The 22,399-nt window shown below is 35.3% G+C and overlaps 1 protein-coding gene across 1 annotated transcript in view; it reads left to right on the top strand.

The window, feature by feature from the left end:
- The window catches only part of LOC137401157 (potassium channel subfamily T member 2-like), a 128,753-nt gene that overhangs the window by 65,760 nt on the left and 40,594 nt on the right, over positions 1-22,399 (top strand). The window contains exons 6-16 of the mRNA XM_068087537.1: positions 376-559; positions 3,162-3,248; positions 4,566-4,660; positions 6,346-6,529; positions 7,895-8,059; positions 10,468-10,567; positions 12,140-12,240; positions 15,800-15,908; positions 18,037-18,145; positions 18,999-19,148; positions 22,231-22,381. Of these exons, the coding sequence (XP_067943638.1) occupies positions 376-559; positions 3,162-3,248; positions 4,566-4,660; positions 6,346-6,529; positions 7,895-8,059; positions 10,468-10,567; positions 12,140-12,240; positions 15,800-15,908; positions 18,037-18,145; positions 18,999-19,148; positions 22,231-22,381 (1,435 nt within the window). The remainder of the gene's footprint in view (positions 1-375; positions 560-3,161; positions 3,249-4,565; positions 4,661-6,345; positions 6,530-7,894; positions 8,060-10,467; positions 10,568-12,139; positions 12,241-15,799; positions 15,909-18,036; positions 18,146-18,998; positions 19,149-22,230; positions 22,382-22,399) is intronic.

The raw sequence follows: 22,399 nt of genomic DNA, 5'->3' as shown, positions 1-22,399 counted from the left end.
AAAAAGTAGGAGTCGTATTCATCTGTCTGTCTGTTTGTCTGTCTGAAGCCACGTCTGGAAAAAGATTGCTCTGTACTAGATTTGAACTCTCACCACTGAACTTTCTCTACATACGCCCTGACACCTATGCCGGTCAACTACCTTGTCACGCTACGAAATAACTATGCGCATCGTTATTACAAATGACGAACTCCAGAGTAATAGTATGGATAAATTAGTATGAATAATTGATATTTGGAAATCTATGCAAATTCTAATCTGAACTACTGCAAAATAATAAATACAGGAAGCTCATGTGGTAATTACTGTTGTATATTCAACCATGGTTTCAGTTACTAGTTATATATGAGATCTTAGCCTAAGATTCTGTTGCAGGGATTTAATACTGTGGGTGGAGAGGACGCCCGCCATATACTACATGCATGTAGTAATAGCTTTCATTAGTTTCCTGCAGACTATTCTGATGATATTACTAAGTTACAAGGGAAACATACTCCAACAGTTACTCTCCAGAGCTTTTATACTGGAGATAATAACCACCGTCCCATTTATATGCACAGTAAGCGTTACTAACAACTCACCTGACTTGATCTCTGCATGAAGTCGTTATCCATATCCTGTTCTAATGGCACAAGGTTTCCTCATGCTCTAACATTTACATGAACATTTGGTGGACCACAGGCTAAATGCAACATTTTGATTTTATTGCTTTGTGGTTTAACTGATTGCATACCACAAGTACTTTAGCAGGCTCTACAAAACATTTTTGATTAGGGACTGGTTAATTGATTAGCCTGTTGCATCTGTACTTAAACCATAACTGCCACGAACAACTTTTATCGTATTTACTAGGTAAATCAGACATGCTGATTCCGATTTTGTAATCAAAATAAAGATTAGGTCACTAACTTTCAGAGTAATAAAGCATTTTTTATAGCGTTTTAATATCGGTCTCGAAAACAACACGATCCGGCAAAACAAGCTCCGCCCATAAATACTTGACGTAACCTAGCTTTTTAGGAACAGAAGTTACGTAGAGATGTTTAGACCGATTTAGAATAATAGAGATGGGTGTTTTAAAATCTATTAATATCTAAATCCAGCTTTAAAAATAATATCAGTCTTTTCTGAAAGGTAGATAAGCTATTTAGCATTGCATATTTAAAAAGCGCGATAACAACGCTAGCTCGTGATAAAACCGCGCTTTTTGAGCTCATTTTTCTCGGCGTCCAGCCCATTTAAACGTCATGTAACAAGCTGCGAGCAATTTTAAATAGTTTATATCCTTTTCATAAAAAACTGAAATTATTTTACAGGCTGGATTTAGATAATAATGGGTTTTAAGACACCCATCTCTATTATTCTAAATCGGACTAAACTTTCCTAACTTCCGATTCTGAAAAAGCTAGGTTTCGTCACATATTTATGGGCGGAGCTTGTAATGCCGATTGTGTTGTTTTCGAAACGGATATTGAAACGCTTTAAAAAAGCCTAAATGACTTTGAAGGTTAGTGGACTAATCTTTATTTTGAGTACAAAATCGGAATTAGCGTGTCTGATTTACCTAGTAAATACAATAAAAGTTGTTCGTGACAGTTATGGTTTAAATGAGAGGAAACAATCATATGCTTGTTTTTAGACAATCAAAACTTGTTTGAAGCTCATCCTGAGTGTAGTTTCACATCAGAAAAACTATTTTTCATCACAATTCCTGTTTCGCGATGACCAGCTGTGTCAGACGCATGACAGCTCCAACATCACTACAATATCTGTAGTGATATTGTAGATTTCCCAAATTGTAGATTGATTGACTTCTGATAATTATCTATTGAGCAATAGTACTGGCAACAGCAACAGTGATTATTTTATTTTTAACAATAGTAATAATAATAATAATAATAATAATAATAATGCTATAGTAATAGTGATAACTCGTCTGACTCGAAACATGTTCTGCTTCTTACTTTCCATAGAAGGGCTGGAAAAGAATCGAGGCTCTTTCTACAACAGATTTTTTTTGCATCGTGATGTAAAATTCTATGCTGATTAATTTGGTATCAAACTCCTTTTCATAAAAGTTGTGATGACTTATACAGACCTGTCAGAATTACCAGACTTGTCAAATATTAGGTTTTACTGAATATTTAAGCATGTTGTAATAATTAATTATGGACAATTAATAATTATTAATAATTATTTAACTCACTACTACTAATATTAATTAATAGTTTTCAACTATTAAGATTAGTGAATATTATCTAATTAATATTATTCAATTAATAGTAATAAACAGTATTTAATTATTATACACAACATACTCAAATGTGCAGAGGAAGAGGTTAATCCCCTTTCCATTTTAACAACCAGTTATTTTAAAGAAGGTCAAATAACATTGATGATGTTTTACCGTAAAATTATCCAATCACTGAAGGAGTCACAGGGAGTCAAACTGTTCAATTTTTACCAAAATCTTTTCATCAACAAATCAACTAGCAGCTTTGAATGAAAATAATATAAAATGTACAAATAAATTTTAACAGAGAAATCTATTCACACAGTTCACTGATTACTTACAGCATTTTTACTTGAAAAATAAATTAAGAAGTGTAAACAAATCAACTGCTGTTTTAAGGATCGACCTAGATTGACCTTGATAAATATATAGTTGTGTTATTTGTCAACTAGATTGACCTTGATAAATATATAGTTGTGTTATTTGTCAACTAGATTGACCTTGATAAATATATAGTTGTGTTATTTGTCAACTAGATTGACCTTGATAAATATATAGTTGTGTTATTTGTCAACTAGATTGACCTTGATAAACATATATTTGTGTTATTTGTCAACATTTCACAAAATCAACGTTTGCTAATCAGCTTCTTGCCATCTCCTCTACAGATGCATGCATAGTCATAGAGACATCTCCTCTATGGATGCATGCATAGTCATAGAGACAGCGCGGCATAAATTACACGATTACCAATTGGTGTTTATATTTTTTATCTTTTCCAGACATGATATACTGCGAGAGATTTGTAGTCATCACATTTAGGTTCCCTGGCTATCAGCTCATTCTATTTAGAATTGTTTAGCTCTGCAGTGAATTAAAATTTTATGATTTTTTCAAATGATATTCTGATGTATGTCCTCTCTTTCAGCTCGCCTCCCCTAGATGGCTCCAGTCTTTATTTATTCCTGTTTTTTTGAACATGTGGCTGGCCAAGTCTATTCTAGAGAAGATATTAGTAAGTATTAGAATTATCACTGACAATTAGCTGGGCGGTGTCATGATGCCCTCCCTGTTACATCAAGAACTCAGTTTAGCTCAACTGACATAGTTAAGAGTGAAATGAGCCCCTTTGAGTGACAGCGGAAAAACCTTTTCTTTTAAAAAAGAGAAAAAACAGTTTTTCAAAAAAAATTAAAAAAAATTTTCAAAGTTCAAAAAACAATTTAGTTTCAAGTTTGAAAAAGGAAAAAGGTATCTTCTTTGAACTTTCAATGTTAATTTGATTGTAACCATAAAACTACAGCAAACCCACCATGAATTCATTCTGGCATAAGGGAAAATTTTGTATGAAGGGGTATTATTAATAGGAACTTATAGTACCTCTGGGGAAAACCCTATTTTTACCAGCGGTAAAAAAATTGAAATTTCATATACGTACATATTACAAATTAGTAAAAAAATAGTATTCTAACCTTTGTTTCCTATTTAATGGTTATGATCTGCAATAAAACATAAAGTTAATAATTACAGTACTGCATGCCAATTACGCAGCTCCTAGGTTTGAGCAAAACATGATAGCTAATGGTGGTGTGAGTGAGAATTGATGGCAACGCGTTCGCTCTGCTATGTATATTTTAGCTGTGCAATGAATTAGACAAAATAAGCATATTCCTATAAGAATATTTGCAGCAGAAGATAGTTTTGACAAAGTTTGACTGCCGAGGTTCGACTGTAACAAAAATGACAAGCTATTTAACCAGAATAACTTGAGAAACTGTGTGGCTAGTTTAACCTACAAACTAAATACGAGCATTAATGAGGATGCCAGATAGCAAAGCAATAAGTTAGATAGATCCCCGGTCAAGGTCAACAAAAGCAAGTTAGACTATGGGACCAAAAGAATAGTGTAAAAGAACCAACTGAGTTCCTCTACTTGTTCCACATGGAAACGAACCATGCGAGTGCAAGGCGATAAATGTATATTTCACAGATATATCACAAAGGAATACAGCTGAACCTTTTTCTAGAATATGTTAGCTATGTATATGACAAAATGATACAGTTGAACGCTTTTCTAGAATATGTTAGCTATGTATATCAAAAATTAATACAGTTGACCTCTTTTCTAGCATATGTTAGCTATGTATATCACAAAGCGATACATCTGAACCCTTTTCTAGAGTATGTTAGTTATGTATATCACAAAGTAATACAGCTGAACCCTTTTTAGAATATGTTAGTTATGTATATCACAAAGTAATACAGCTGAACCCTTTTCTAGAATATGTTAGCTATGTATATCACAAAGTGATGCAGTTGACCTTTTTTCTAGAATGATGTACACCGAGTTATTAACAGAACCCAGTCACCTCTATCTCACCAGTTGACTGTACTCATATCAACTATAGTTACACTTATATTTGTCAGGTAGGTACAGGTTTCCCATCTTTTAGACCTGCTCTAAAAATGTTTGAGGTCTTTTGTTTAAATAGATTTGTTAGTCGGTCGGTAGCTGGACTGAAAGCTGAAGTCTGGAAAAATCTCAAGCAAATCTCCTCATCCGTGGACATGGCTGCCACTGCTCATGGATTCACTCGTGTTTAGAATTCTTTTTATTCACGCTTTGATTTGATTGGCTCGCTGACATTCAGTAAGAATTTTTTGAAACGAAACTCAAAATACACCGAAAAAACAGATTTGATTTGAATGAGAATCAGGTCACTCTGAAATAGTATAACAACATTCAAAATAAAAATACTTTTAAAACGATTTCACTGTACAAAATAGAGACTAATATTAAATTGGTCTTATGGATGTTATAAAATAATGCCAAGGATGAACAATTAAAGGTGTTGCAAGACCGCAGTGCTTTAGCCTTGACTTCTCAAAATAGAAGATTTTTAAAAACCTTCCGCTAAATGCTTGACCTGAGACTTTTAGCTAGTATTTGAGTGGTCTCAGCAGTGGCCTTTCTGTAATAACATACACTAACATGGACTGCTAACCAGGGTGGGGGCGATTGCAAAAACTGCAAATAAATTAAATTAATGATTAAATGTTACTTTAAATATTGCATTACTAATTAAATTAATTTCAAGTGTGTGAACTTGCATTGAATTAACAAAGTTTTTCCGTTTAAATTCAATTGAGCATTGAAGTACCAAATTAGTTTGAAAATCCAAATAATTGAATAATTAAATCAGCAAATGTAAAAGGAATTAAATTGCATTATGGATTAAATTACCAAGTTAGTTTGTCAATTGAACAATTAATAATTGAATGAAAGAACCAAGTTTCTCAAAAGCTGAATTATTCTCTAAAATATTAAATAAGCATTTGAAAGCAGAACATTAATTGAATCAACAAATTATTTGCTTGGAAAACCACATCTTTGAATTTTGAGTTGATATACCTGAGAATTTTGCATTAAATAAAATAGCTAATTAGTAATTTAATGCAAAATGTCAACTGTACCAAGTTATGTTCTAACTTACCGCGTGAGGTTTGTGAATAGAAGTGGTCGTGTACAGGATTCAGTCACGTGAAGTCTGTTGGCATGTGAGATCCTTACAGAAAGTCCTTGACATTTACAGCTGGCATAGAAACAGTTTTGACTTAACCGCAAGCTGTAACTTTGCCTTGAAGCCAAATCCTCTGGATAGGGCTATCCAACAGAGAAACTTAATGGAATTATTAATTGATGACAGTTTTGCTTGTAACGCAAGCTACATGAAGTTGTGTGGAATGTTACAGTGCATGTAAAATATTACAGTGTGTGTGGAATGTTACAGTTCAGGTGGAATGTTACAGTTCATGTGGAATGTTACAGTGCGTGTGAAATATTACAGTGCGTGTGGAATGTTACAGTTCATGTGGAATGTTACAGTGCATGTGGAATGTTAGTGTGTGAGGATTAGTATAGTGCGTCTGGATTATTACAGTGCGTGTGGATTATTACAGTGTGTGTGGGTTATTACAGTGTGTGTGGATTATTACAGTACATGTGAAATATTACAGTGAGTGTGGAATATTACAGTGTGTGTGGAATGTTACAGTGCATGTGGAGTTTTACAGTGCATATGGAATGTTACAGTACATGTGGAATGTTACAGTGCATGTGGAATACAACATCTCCAAAGAGGAAGTGGTAAGAGGCTGAATCTGTTCGAGTCACTCTGGTTTGTCGTGGTCACATTCTCAACCGTTGGTTACGGAGATATCAGCCCTGATATATGGCCCAGTAGGCTTTTCATGATGATCATGATTTGCCTTTCACTCACAATGCTTCCAATGCAGGTACACAGACTATTTACAGCTTCCTATGTAGGTACACAGGCTATTTACAGCTTCCTATGTAGGTACACAGGCTATTTACGGCTTCGTATGTAGGTACACCGGCTATTTAGAGCTTCGTATGTAGGTAAACAGGCTACTTACAGCTCTATATACATGTAGGTACACAAGCTATTTACAGCTTGTCCGCGTGTAAGAGTGCTCTTGACGCAAGTACGCAAGACGCTCCTGACCGGCTGCTCATATCTAAAAGTAGTTTTGACGCAAGCGCTTGATCACTTTTAACCTGTTTGTCTCTAAAAGTACATTTGATGGGCAAATGATAACCAGAATGTCTGTGAAATCATTCCTATTGCAAATCCTCTCATGATGTTTTTTACCTTTGAAGCGCATTTATTGTTGAGTTTCCACGTGATCATTCCATGATGCGGCTAATCCAGAAGTTTGTCTGCGAGAGAGAAACATTTGCAAAAACCCGCAAGTCAAATGAGTTTTGTTACTCAGAAATCTTTAGGTTCTTTTTTTAGAAATTTTCACCAGTCTTTATTGATTGTTTAATGTTTGCGAAAAATGGAAACTTGCAAAGCTATTCCATTTTAAACATTTTCCACACTTCAGTTGTTCCCATTTTGAAAGCATGCCGCTAAGGTAGACAAGAGTGTGTGACTATGACCTCTGACCTCTGGTGTAGAATTCCTTATCTTTTTTAACAATGTGCCAGCATTAATTAGCAACATGCGAATGATCGTTGAAACACCACATGATAACTCAATGTGCACACAACTCCAAGTCCGGATCATTCACACGATGGAAACATAGTGATGGTACATTGAAGGCGGAGTCTGCCGAGATGAGTAAATAGTCGATCTCTGACATGTTTGCGACTGATTCGTGCTGAAAAACTAGTTTAATAAATGTATCCTTACTTTGTTTGAAAAATCACATCGCTGTCGACATTTGACAAACCCTCACTGATTAAAAGGGCAAAATTGATGCTGTTTTGGTAATACTAAAACCATTCAGAATGTTAAGGTTCAGTTTCTGAGACAAAATGTACTGAACTGTAAAATTAATTTTCTACACCAAAGCTATTGCACAATCGATCTTTGACCTTAATTTGACCTTGCACGGATAAAAATTGATGTATGAGAATTTGCTGCATCGACCAAGGTCAAATTGTCGATGTACATCAAAACCCGGTGTCCATTCGAACACAATCTTCTTTCAATAATACATCCATTTAGTCAACTGCATCGGCTAAGGTCACATTTTCTACACATGTTAGAACTGAGTGTTCAATAGAATGCAACTTTACGCCTCTGTCTACATCTTTCCAACATCTATTAAGAATGCTCCTCTATGTTGTAGCTTGAAAAACTGGCCTTCACCTGGCAGGAGCGGAAGAAAAAAGGAAGCAGCTACAGCAAACATCGAGCTCGTACCGAGAAGCATGTGGTTGTTTGCGCGACTCACCTTCAGACCGATGCAATCATGGACTTCCTCAATGAATTCTATGCACACTCTACATTAGAGGTAGGATCCAAGGCTAAAGTCTTGTTTATGTTAGATAGCTGAGCACTTTGATAAGTTGTGTGATTTAAAGATTAACTTGTGCAATATTTCAATAGATTTTATCAGAATTTATCGGTATTTTTTTATAATCTGTAGTTGTTTTTGATGTTTAAGGTGATCTGACTGCCAGGATGTTTCAAGATTAAAATTAACAAAAACTTGATTGCAGTTGAAACGCTCAGAAGAAAAATGAACGGGAATGACATCACTAGTTGCCGTCGTTGCTATACTTCATATCAGCTCTCTATTCTGTCAGTCTCTTTGCAACTAAATACGTCATAATCTATTTTAGCACAATCTGAGCGTTTTAATCACGATTAAGTTTTATCCATTTTAACATTGAAACATCCTGACAGTGGGATCACCTCAAACATCAAAAACAACCACAGATAACAAAATACCGAATGTTTCTGATTAAACTTGATGAACCTTTGTGCAAGTTTATACTTTTACACAACAAACACACGCTTTGTGTAACAGGATATGATGCGATGCCCTCTAAGATCATGTAACAGGATATGATGCAATGCCCTCTAAGATCATGTAACAGGATATGATGCAATGTCCCCTAAGACCATGTAGTAGGCTACGAAATTGCATCAAGTATATAAAACCTACGTGTTAACAAGCTGCAACCTCCCTCGATATATTGTGACACAACTATTGCCCGGTGAGAGTTGTCCACCCATTGAGTACTGACTAACAATCCTATCATCATACAAAATGATTATTTTAGCAGTCAGCCAATTGCTTGATATGAAAACTACTGCGTCTCTGCCTTCTTCTATTGCGCAATATAATAGTCTAAGACAACATAACATTTTGTATACTAGAAATTCCCCTGTCATACAGCCCCCGACCAAAGTGATATTGGAAAAAAGAAAGGTTACTGATGGTTGAGACGTGCAATATTAGCAGTCAAATGGCACTGCAGTGCAATAGGATAACTGCATTGGTAGTTGTAATGTACCGGGTGTTATTATGTACACCAAACAGCAATAATGAAAGGAAAAGATTATATGTTTATATCTCTCCCCTGCAATAAGAGAAATGCAGTATTAGAAGTAAAATCCACTGATATTATTAGAATAACCAATATTATTAATACAGTAATAATGCAGTAATAATAGAAAACCAATGCACATATTTGTTTACATTTCGAAACGTCATAGCAACCAATATCAAGAGATTGTGATATTTATCTAGATTTTTAGAAAATCTATTTAACAAAATTAATTAGAAAAAATAATAACAGTAACATATTGCCCAACATAGGTCACTATATACTTCGATATTGTAAATTCGAATGATTATTCTTATAACTAAATCTTATAAAATCGAATGATTATTCTTATAATTGAATATTGTAATAATCTGATAAGAGTCATTAGAAAAAGATCATCGTCATTTTCTTTACTTTCACTACTTTAGATATCAGTTGGAATACCAAAGTACTCACTATATCTGTCCACAATGTCAGTTCCTTTGAAATCGGCCAAAAAAGAAACGATTACTTTTCAGTACTTCTACGTTAATTACAGAAACCTTCGGCAATTGCACAATGCCAAAAACTGGTAAAATGTGCGCGCTTTTATCATAAAATGCGCGCGCTTTTATCATAAAATGCGCACGACTTAATAGTTCTACTCTTTGTCGCACGGCCTTATCGGCGTTTCGTTGGCCGGTCTTTATGTTGATTAAAAGAGGCTTATTAAAGTTTCAAAGACGATTTTAGGCTAAATTAGTCGTGTTTTGTATCGTTATTATACTTAAACGACTCTATTGAAAAGTGATTAAATTTGTTGATGAGAATTCGGTACAAGGGTTTGCGATGGCCGTTTATGAATAACTTTTGTGAGTTGTGTGCACATACGCATTTATCATAAGGCGCTCAAACAATCGCTTCACTCCTGTTTAGTCGTGGGAAAAGCCTGAGACAATATAATTCAGCATACTTTAAAATATGTTATATTTTTTTGTAATATTATAATATCATGTAATATAATAATATAATAGAGTGTAATTTAATACAGGATAATGTAATTTGTTGTAATGTACAGTAATATAACATAAATATACTGCAATGTAACTGCAGTGTTTTGTAATGTAATATATTATATATAATGTAATATAATTACTAAATAAAACATAGTTTTTATGGTATAATAGTTTGAGAATATATAATAATTAATATAATTCATATAATATTATGAAAATAAGTTTGAAGTAAAAATTAATACTCTAACAAATGATTCTTGATACATAAAAAATCATTAGAATTAGACGAGACTGTAATTACTACTGTAATTTTAACTGATGACTGTTGATGACAATTAGACGAGGACACAACCCCTACTTTGTTTTGGCAGGGATATTATGTGGTGCTGTTATCTCCATCGGAAATGGAAGAGTCTCTCAAGATAATTCTCCAGATTCCGATCTGGTCACAAAGGGTGATCTATATCAAAGGTTGGTGTCTAGTAACATGGCAATAGTTGCTTTCAGAACCAAACACCAGAAGTTCCAAGAAGTTTTTATTACAAATGTCTAAACAATTGTAAAGCTCTTACTTTATTAGATTTACAGGATTTTCCGTTTGTGTGATCTAAGGCTAAATGCAAGAGCGCAAAAAAGAAGGGTATTGAAGTAAAGTTTTTACTCACTAGAACGTCTGCTGGATGTTCTAGATCATATCTATATCTAGATCATATCTATATACGTCTGCTAGATCATATCTATATATGTCGGCTAGATCATATCTATATACGTCTGCTAGATCATATCTATATACATCTGCTAGATCATATCTTTATACGTCTGCTAGATCACATCTATATACGTCTGCTAGATCGTATCTATATACGTCTGCTAGATCAAATCTTTATACGTCTGCTAGATCATATCTATATCTAGAACATATCTATATACGTCTGCTAGATCATATCTATATACGTCTGCTAGATCATATCTATATACGTCTGCTAGATCATATTTATATACGTCTGCTAGATCATATCTATATACGTCTGCTAGATCATATTTATATCTGACACTAAAACAATAACTAGTCGTCACTTAAAAAATCTCCTAAACATTTTTTACTTTGCGTTTCCATGTTTTCAATGTGCTGGGAGTTGCCCGCTGCCAACGACTTTGCACTATTTCAATGATTCAGAGTTGCACAGTAGATCTTTCCAAGATTTGCGATGTATTCCTCAAAACAAAACTTGCTAAGGTACATATGCTTTCAGGTCACGGTCACTTTCAATTCATGCATAGTCAATTACCAGATCAACTGACCCACATGTTTGCGCTCTGACATTTTTTCCCTCCATTGGAGAAAGCTTATATGAATATTATTGATTTGGATCCATCAGCAGTGAGTGTTTCTATGATGTCGAATAGTACTCTCACAGCGAATCTCTTTTACAAAAATTTAGTTAAGAGAAATGGCGTCAAATGTATTTGGCTTTTACAGTTTCTATTTTTTCCAGTTGCAGTTTTTCTGAGCATTTTAACCGTGATCAAGTTTTGCCAATTTTAATCTTGAAACATCATGCCAGTCAGATCATCCAAAACAACAAACAAAACCTCAAACGACAAAAAATATCTGTGCTTTTTAATTAAGTGTTTTAAAATTTGACATGAGCAACACTTCAACACCTGACAGTTGTTCAGATGAATGCTGTATTTTTGTAAAAATCTTTAAAAGATTGGTCACACCGCTATCAGATCAAAGTTGCAGAAGTGGATATGTCTTAACTGGATCTATCGCTTATGCGGGATCCTTTAACTCCATCAAAGCTTTTGAGTGCGCTTTACTTGGCGGGAAATGCTCTGTAAAATTTTTTTTGTCAGCATGCGTGAGGCTGCTACAGACAGTGTAACCTATATTGAGGGTCACACAAAAATTTGTGGAATTCGTGAGCTAAAATATTAAAAGCGATAAGACTGGATAAAATTCAATGCACTTTGACTGTTACAGTTTGTAGAAAGAAATATTAACTTTTACTGATCAAACACTGATAATTATATTTGTAGGCTCAGCTCTAAAGGACTCAGACCTTCAACGGTGTAGAATGCAAAACGCAGAAGGCTGTTTCATCCTCGCTGCCCGATCTCATACTGACCGGACTGCTGCCGTATGTTAAAATTTTAAAGTCTACTCTAGTCTGACAAGGAAAGACAACTCAAAGTTAGCTAGTATTAGTAAATTGCATGCTTTGCTAAACACATTTAACCTCCCCTGTATATACAATCTGTTCCCCTGATACTAGACTGTATTAATAACCTCCCCTGTATATACAAGCTGATCCCCTGATACTAGACTGTATTAATAACCTCCTCCGTATATACAATCTGTTCCCCTGATACTATACTGTATTAATAACCTCCCCTGTATATACAAGCTGGTCCCCTGATACTAGACTGTATTAATAACCTCCCCTGTATATACAAGCTGGTCCCCTGATACTAGACTGTATTAAAAACCTTCCCTGTATGTACAAGCTGGTCCCCTGATACTAGACTGTATTAATAACCTCCCCTGTATATACAAGCTGGTCCCCTGATACTAGACTGTATTAATAACCTCCCCTCTATATACAAGCTGGTCTCCTGATACTAGACTGTATTAATAACCTCCCCCGTATATACAAGCTGGTCCCCTGATACTATACTGTATTAATAACCTCCCCTGTATATACAAGCTGGTCTCCTGATACTAGACTGTATTAATAACCTCCCCCGTATATACAATCTGTTCCCCTGATACTATACTGTATTAATAACCCCCCTGTATATACAAGCTGGTCCCCTGATACTAGACTGTATTAATAACCTCCCCTGTATATACAAGCTGGTCCCCTGATACTAGACTGTATTAATAACCTCCCCTGTATATACAAGCTGGTCTCCTGATACTAGACTGTATTAATAACCTCCCCTGTATATACAAGCTGGTCCCCTGATACTAGACTGTATTAATAACCTCCCCTGTATATACAAGCTGGTCTCCTGATACTAGACTGTATTAATAACCTCCCCCGTATATACAAGCTGGTCCCCTGATACTATACTGTATTAATAACCTCTCCTGTATATACAAGCTGGTCTCCTGATACTAGACTGTATTAATAACCTCCCCTGTATATACAAGATGGTCCCCTGATACAAGACTGCATTAATAACCTCCCCTGTATATACAAGCTGGTCCCCTGATACTAGACTGTATTAATAACCTCCCCTGTATATACAAGATGGTGCCCTGATACAAGACTGCATTAATAACCTCCCCTGTATATACAAGCTGGTCCGCTGATACTAGACTGTATTAATAACCTCCCCTGTATATACAAGCTGGTCCCCTGATACTAGACTGTATTAATAACCTCCCCTCTATATACAAGCTGGTCCCCTGATACTAGCCTGTATTAATAACATTCCATCAACTCTGAAAACATTTAGAATAGCATAATTATGTAATTTGCAATAATTATAATAATTTGTACTGTAATAATTTGAATTAAACAATTTTTTGATGCTTTAAGCTTTTAGAAAACACAGTAAATAGTACAGATCTTATTTCACACTCTTTCAAAGAAGTGATGGTTAGAGATAACTGAAGTAACATAATGACTGCAGTACACTGAGTCTGATAGAGTCTGTATATTTATTATGAACAGAAAAACTAATAGTGTTAGTCTAAAGCTCTTGTTGCTGAGGAGAAGCTTTATAGCTTTGTCTATTTTGATGAGGAGAGAAACTTTATAGCTTTGTCTAGTTCTGATACTTCATTACCAAGAATTTCAGTCTCATTGTCATTAGAAGCTAGTGTTCAGTCTGAAGCCATTGTTTGACCTGTTAGAAGTGCTCTCAGTATTAGTGTTCAGTCTGAAGCCATTGTTTGACCTGTTAGAAGTGCCCTCAGTATTAGTGTTCAGTCTGAAGCCATTGGTTGACCTGTTAGAAGTGCCCTCAGTATTAGTGTTCAGTCTGAGGCCATTGGTTGACCTGTTAGAAGTGCCCTCAGTATTAGTGTTCAGTCTGAAGCCATTGTTTGACCTGTTAGAAGTGCCCTCAGTATTAGTGTTCAGTCTGAAGCCATTGTTTGACCTGTTAGAAGTGCTCTCAGTATTAGTGTTCAGTCTGAAGCCATTGTTTGACCTGTTAGAAGTGCTTTCAGTATTTTAAAGGATATCTTTGAGAATTAAAGTCAAATCAACTGGGAACTTAGAGCTATACTTAAACATGACAGACAACGTGGCCAGTTTCATAATTCTACCAGAAGTGAGAGAAAAGGGAAACTACGCAGCTGAGTTTTTTTGCCCGCAAAATCTGATGATAAAGCAACTCCCTGAAATTATCTCAGGTCCAGCTTCAAGATGTTTAACCATAGAATTTAATATTGAACCACAGGATATAATATTTAACCACAAAATATAATATTTAACCATAGAATATAATATTTAAGACATTGTTGCATACTAATGTTATATTATTGGAAATAAGATGATATTATAGGTGGGTTTGAAAAATCAATTTTTCTATCGAAAAAAGAACCAAACTTTCTGCGGCGCCATATTACTTAGAAATCTGGACATTTACTTTAGCTACCCATTGTAACTCAATTGCATCACAATATCAATAGCTATGTCTTTATAAAGGCTGTTTTGATCCACATGTAGTCGGAAGGTTTCTAGACTTTGTAAATTGTCTGCTCGTCAAAGAAGCGCAGTGGACACGGCAAAAATGTAAACCTTGTTTAATGTAAGTTCCTCTGAATGTAAAGAATTTACGTAAGGTGTTTGCTTTGTATTTGCATAAAGACTTGCATATTACATAAAGGGTCAAGGGTCAGGGTCAAGTCGGTGCAAATTCTCTAATTTGATTTGACCATCGAGAATCCCATAGTTAGCCTTAAAAATATCGGTTTCTCTCTTGCTGCTCTAGGAGAGAAAACAACAGATAGGGCTATTTGCAGTATCTACTAAATATAGATATATATACAATGTATATAAAGTCATATAAGTTGACATGGAAGGTGAGCGCTCCCCTTAACGTAAAGTAGAATTATTGTAATCATGAATCATAAACCGAGTGAAAGTGATAAAAAACAGGTGAAAAGTTGTTGATACAAACCAATACAACTACAGTTACTGTACAGTCCATTAAATTAAAAAGTCAAGTTTAATTTTTTTAATTTTTAAAGGCCACAAGGGGGAAATTGAGAAAATTTTGGAACGGACTAGGCAATTTACATTTATTTTTCTGTTGTAACGTAAAGTCCCTATAATGTAGGCATTCCTGGAATGGATTGGAATAGGAGCGTCTACTGTATATATAATACAAGTGTGAATGGAATAGGAGCGTCTACTGTATATATAATACATGTGTGATTGGAATAGGAGTGTCTACTGTATATATAATACATGTGTGATTGGAATAGGAGTGTCTACTGTATATATAATACATGTGTGATTGGAATAGGAGTGTCCTCTGTATATATAATACATGTGTGATTGGAATAGGAGTGTCTACTGTATATATAATACATGTTTGATTGGAATGGTAAGACACTTGTGATGAGGATAGAGAGTAGTTCAAGTATAAAATCAAAATAGCTGTTATTACAGCTTTTTGAATATCTAACAAGAAAAAACTAGAAGTTTGTTTATACGAATGTATTTGACTTTGACACAGGATGAGCACACGATTCTAAGGTCATGGGCTGTGAGAGACCACTCGCCGTCTGTCCGTCAGTATGTCCAACTGTTTCGCCCAGACAACAAGTTCCATGTCAGTTTTGCAAGTAAGTTAGTTCAGCAGATATTCCGCTTTTAAATTATATATTGTGAGTAAAGACTGATTCAATTAAAAGTAGTAGAAATAATTAAACACTTGATTAACACTTTCAAGACTGACATCGAATTATTTCGATTGGAGTTGCCCTCTCCGACTGGCTGACATCGAAATAATTCGACCGCGGTTATGTGTGTTCATGGTACTAGTTTTTGACCTTTTGATCGGCTAATATTGCCGATATTCTGATAGTCGTGAGTTTTAGCTTTGTGAACAAAAAAAAATTTTGCCACTAGCTTAAATAAAACTGGAAATATTAGCAAAAACCTCAGGCTATGTCAGAATTGTAACTTTCTCAAGTTTTTTTAAAAGTTTGAGAAAACTGCTAGGATTTTTTCTACATCAAAGAAATAGCTGCAAATGTTGATGAGTTGGTACATGAAAGTGATAGTGAAGTAGATGTAGATGACTGTGATGATGAGAAAGGTGAGTAAATTTGAAAAGACTTTCAGAATTACAGTAGATGAAAATCACAGCTTTAGTGAGTAAAAGATGTCAGTGCAGTTTCACTTTATTTAGTGTGTCAAGAAATGGCTTGACTAATGGATGATTTAGAGACACTCATTGATAGACTCCTGATGGTTGTAACTCATCTTGTTAGTCCAATCTTTGGTCACACTCACTTCTCATATGATTAGTTGCTTTGGCCAAACTATTATTAGATATGTAAGTGACTACTGGCTAATAGTAGTAGATTAATTACTAGACTAGTTCTAAACTGCTTCTATAGGGTATACTGCTGCAAAGTAGGATATTTTACATTCTACATGCAAATATTTCCCACCCTTCCTCTCTGTTGGGGAGAGGAAGTCTGGGGTATGGAGGGATAGGAAAAGTGGGGTGTGGGGGGATTGAAGGGGTGGGATGTGAGGGGATATTCCTCCTTTTCCAATCCACCTCTGCCCCAACCGACCGATTTTGGAAGCAAGCTGTGGGCTATTCATACATTTATAAATAATAGCTACAAAGCCATTATAATTGTATTAGATTACTGATGAAGCGGATAGGAGAATTGGTGGTTGATCCAATTCAGATAGTGATATGCCTATGGATATGAATGATGATGATCACCACGAACTGGGAATAAGCGAGAGCAATTTTGAAACAGACTATTATGTGTTGACTGTTTTTTGTCTTATCATAGGCTTAATGTGAAATAATAATATGTCATGTCAGACATAAATAAAAGTAAACATAATACAATCAAAGTAGTTACTGCAATGAGCATTACCTTGTACTCTGTTTACGAAAAATATCATTTTTGCTTTGAAAAGGCATTATTTGTCTTGAAGTTACATAGATTAGATTTATCAGAATAAACTCATATTTAGTATGGTATGAAAGCTCATGTTTTCAGCTCCACAATGGTGTGCTCATACCTAGCTTCACTAGCATTATGGTTGACATATTATATAAATAGAAAACCTTAAAAGCGGCCAGCCACTGGGAGAGGAATGTACTAAAGCGGCCAGACTTCAAAGTGTTAAAAATAATGAGACTGTTGGATATTTATTATGCAGTTGTGCGTAGATGATACAAATTGTATGTTTTATTTGTATATGGAGTTGTCGCCTCCTGTTTATATAGAGTTATTGCTCTCTCTCCATGTATTGCGAGTTCTTGCTTCCTACAAGCACAAATTTTACTGCTTACATGTATGTACATATAGTAACAACTCCCAATATATTTGGAGTTATTGCCTCCTACATATAGTTCTTCTGCTAAAATGTACACATAGTGTTTGTTAACTATATATATATGGAGTTACTGCCTCTTACATATATTTTTCTGTCAACTTGTACATAGAGTAATCGCTCCCTATATGTATTGGGAATTATTGCCTCAAATATGAACACTACGTCAAATAATCGCTCTCTGTATGAATTGGAAGTTACTACCTCCTGCAAGTGCGTATAGTTTTTTGCCTACATGTACATATAGTAGTTGCTAACTATATTTATTTGGAGTTACGGCCTTTTGCAAATGCATATAGTTGTTGTTTCCATCTATATATTTGTGAAGTTATTATCTACTACGCCTACAAGAAGTTGTTGTCTCTTACTAAGTATTGTTTTTAGAGCATGTGGTCTGTGAAGATGAGTTTAAATATGCTTTATTGGCCTACAATTGTCTGTGTCCTGGAGTTTCCTCCCTGGTCACTCTGCTTTTACACACCTCCAGGGGAGAGTAAGTACTAACAACAGATCAATTGTTGCTATTCTCTTAGACATTTTTTAAAGAGAAAGAGTTAATAGACTGTGGTCCAACCACCAGACAGACACACTACATACACTACTTGCGCTGATGAATTTGGTCAAAAAGAGACTAATTTAGGTATTAGTAACATTTCTCTTTACTAGAATGTCAATTTTGATCATTTGCATTTTGTTGTATTATATATTAAATAATATATATAACATATTCAATATACTAACTGAATGTCCAGCGTTACCTGGGCAATAAAACGTTTTCGCACAGAAAAGTATTTTTTATTTAACATTTTAACATCTAACTTTTAAACTTCATATCATGAGAAAAGTGTGTTGTGCAATTCAAATAAATCAAAAAAAGAAAATAAAACAACTGTAAAAGTGTTCAAGTGCAAAATAATTAGCAAATAATTGGCTAGATCAGGGGTGTCCAAACTTTTTGCAAAGGGGCCAGATCGAGTGTGTTAGAAATTTAGGAGGCCAATTTAGAGGGCCAACCTTATCGGACATTTTTTACATATAGCAGCAAATAACTTAAATAAATTTTACCGAGCCAATCTGTGTTTCATATTTGCTTTTTTATTTTAATTTCAGCTATCTTAAGCATGTGCTTTGGTTAGTTTGAAACATGCATATCAGAATTTCATTGACAGTTTGAAGGTGATTTTACTTTACTAAAACATTATCGTTATAACTGAACAGACAAATGACGACAGACAAACTTTGAACTTTATATATATTATATACACAGGTATATGTGTTATATACACATGTATATGTATTATATACACATGCATATGTATTATATACACATGCATATGTGCCTTCAGTGAAGGAAGATGCGGGAATGACAATTGGCAGAAGTTGTATGGAAAGTGCAGCGGTAATGAGATATATGAGATAAAGCAGTGTGACAGCACATTCTTCAAAGAGTTCAGAGACACCAGCTTCAGCTATGCATCGTTCAACGCTCATAAGAAGTATGTGCGTGCGGATGATTTTTTACCCGTGAGAAACACGTGTGTGCTGAGCGTGAAGAAACCTATAGGAGGCGACCAATCACATGAGTTCATATAAACTTCTCTCTCTCTCTCTCTCTCTCTCTCTCTTGCAGTCAGTCGTTTCGCGAATGGTTGTTTTATGGTTTAGGTTTCATCGCAGACTTTTATGTAGCTCTGTTTGTTGCCTTCTCTTGCCATTTGTTTGTCTCTAACATTTCCGTAAAATTGAATGCTAAGCGTATTAAGGAAAACAAAATTTTGCATTACAGTCATACTTCGACTTATGAGCTTACATAATGCGTTCTGAGACTGAGCTCATATGTCAATTTACTCGCATTTTGGTGCAATTTATTTATATATAAAACAATTAAATATATATTGATTGGTTTCCATAATTTAAAAATGCAAATAAAACACTCAAAACAAAATATTGTAACAGAAAGAACATGTTGGTTATTGTCCTAATTTACCACATGCTTTCAAAAAGCAACAAATAAAAAATAATGCAAGGAAATGTGACTAATTAAAATGTAAAATTAAATACATACAATAGCAGCTAACGCTAGCATTTGCCAGGGAGAGATATATAAGTTATCCTTCATTACAACAGTTGACTGTGATAAATTTAGAGTTTATTTAAGTCTTAAAAAAAAAAAAACTTACAAGCAAACCTAAAAACAAACTTTTATTTTTAACTTAACGTAATTGAAATTTATTCGGCGTTGATAGTTTAAAGTTTCTCGCTGGTTAGCTAATTTTTCTTTTGTTTCGCTCTCATGACTAGCCGGCCATTTTAAGATAAACCTATCTAAGGACGTTTGCTTTTGTCGCCCTTTCAACGTGTTGCTATTAGGATGAACTCAGGTGTCGTCACAAAAGGTATATGCACGACCACTAGCCAACTTGTCCGAATGTCTATTTTTATAGTTTTGATAGGCAGAACCGGCCTTTTCACATAGCATCGTTTCAGTTACGCTGTCATCGGCCAATTGTTTATATTTTCTTCCATGCCTGAGCAGTCTCTCCATCAGCGGTTGTGAAGATCGCTGCGCCGTTTAGAAACTATGGTTAGTTCTTTTGCGAACTGAATGCCCTGAATATAATCCTTCTGTTTGTTAATTGTGGATGTATTTCTGTCAAATTGCTGAGCTAGCTCAATCATGCATACATATTTTGCATGCTTGGCATACAAAACACATCTTGAATACTTGGCAACTGACTCACGTGCTTATATCTTAAACATGGCTCGTATGTTAGTGCTAAAACTTGCTTAAAAGCTTGCTCGTATCTCAAGTTTCTCGAACGTTGGTACACTCGTAAGTTGAAGTATTACTGTACTAGGATCTCTCCATCAGCAGTACAGGGATGTAATCCAGTGGGCAGGAACAACTCCAGACATGCTGGCATGTTTGGACATGTTTGGTCTGCTTCAGTGGCTAGCCGAAGATTGAGTTTATTCATCTACACCTTGGAGTGTGGCCACGGCACACCCGCTGGTGCTATTATAAATTTGAATATCCGAAAATAACTGGGTTCATTAAAACGCACCAATCGGTTATAAGGTTTTCTTGCCATAAAAGTCTTTTAACATGCTACAGTAATCACTAAGTATTATCACGCCAGAGCAGCTCACCTTTGGTATGTTGTCTCTCACTATTGACTTCGTTAAAATAAACTTTCACAAAATTGTATTAGATTTTATGAGAAAGTATCGGTATTTTTCTATTATTTGCAATTTTTTTTTATGTTTGAGGTGATCTGACTGTCAGGATGTTTCAAGATTAAAATTGATAAAACTTGATCGCGGTTCAAATGCTCAGATCAAGATAAACTGTGATTATGACATATATAGTTGCAAACATAACGACAGAATAGAAGCATGTAATGCTGCAATTTGAACACATTAGCCGATATCAATTAGTGACAGCATTTCGTATGTTTTTTTAAACATTTGCGATGAAGTTTTGTGGATTTTAATTATGAAACATCCTGGTAGTCAGATCATCTCAAACATCACAAACAACCGCAAATGGTAGAAAAATACGGATACTTTCTGATAAAATTGACTAAAACTTTTTGTAATTTTATTTTCAATGTGCAAATTATTCTACTTCTATGCCGTTTTTCATGTTTTTGTTTTTTTTTTACATTTATTGAGTGTTTAAATTTTTCGTTTTAAGGTTTGGCAAATTTTTATTCAGAATTAAAATGTAGGCGTTGGCAATGTTTTTCCTTGATGGTAGCCAAGAACAAATATATAATGGTAACTAACCACATAGATTACTGTGCCCAATATCATTATTATAGTCACAAGCTAAAAACAGGTTCAATCGATTTTACTAATTCCTGTTGTGTGTGCAAACCTTCCAATATCAAGTATGATGTCTGCTCAGTTCACCGCAAGCGGAGGCTGTGCATGTTTTTAAAAGCATTTTTACACAAACAATGTCTCTGTGTTCTTGGCTGGACATGTCTGAGGCAACCTACAAGGGAACCTCAACGGCTGAAGACATGCCCAGTTGCAGACAGCAATTGAAGGTTGTATATCACCACCACTGTCTATCACCACTAGTAACCTTTTTGGGATTTTGAACCCCAACTTGTTGTTTGCAGGTCATCTTTCTAGACTCGGCCATCGCTGCTTACAGCAATAAAACAGTTCCAACACTGCTCAAGCCTGGTTCCCATATGCGCTGCAATCGCCGGCGACAGCACCGCAGGGATATCAGCGGTGAAATGTGAACCCATACGCCGAGTACCACCGGTAGCTGCCGGTAATCAACGCAGGAGTTCAGCGCTCTTTAACTTTCGCGCCGAGCCACAGGCAAAACCTCTCCTAAATTCACTGTGCAGGTGAAGGTCAGCATTTTCGAGACGGCATGGCTAGCGGCCATTTTTACGCAATCACCAATGACACAGCTTTATGTGAACATTAGCCGCTGAGCCTACAGGAGTTTTGCATTTGATATGGGAAGCAGGCTTAGCCTCTACATTGCCTCTACAGCCTTACATTGCAGCCTTCACTATGATGTCATCAAATCTGGTCTAATGCTGCTTTCAGGTATGGAGTTTGTCTCATAGGCGTTCAGTCCTCTGGAGTCAATTCCAAACTGCTGCTCAACCCTGGCCCTAAGTACCTCCTGCAAGAGAGCGACACACTTTTCTACCTTTCCATCACCAAAGAAGAACATTCCAAATCCAGACAAAAAAAGGTAAAAATATTGTGATGC

This window comes from Watersipora subatra, chromosome 7, assembly GCF_963576615.1.
Source record: "Watersipora subatra chromosome 7, tzWatSuba1.1, whole genome shotgun sequence".
In the NCBI taxonomy this organism is placed as follows: domain Eukaryota; kingdom Metazoa; phylum Bryozoa; class Gymnolaemata; order Cheilostomatida; family Watersiporidae; genus Watersipora; species Watersipora subatra.
The sequence above is the reverse complement of the archived record's forward strand: the minus strand, read 5'-3'. Positions and strand labels throughout refer to the sequence as shown.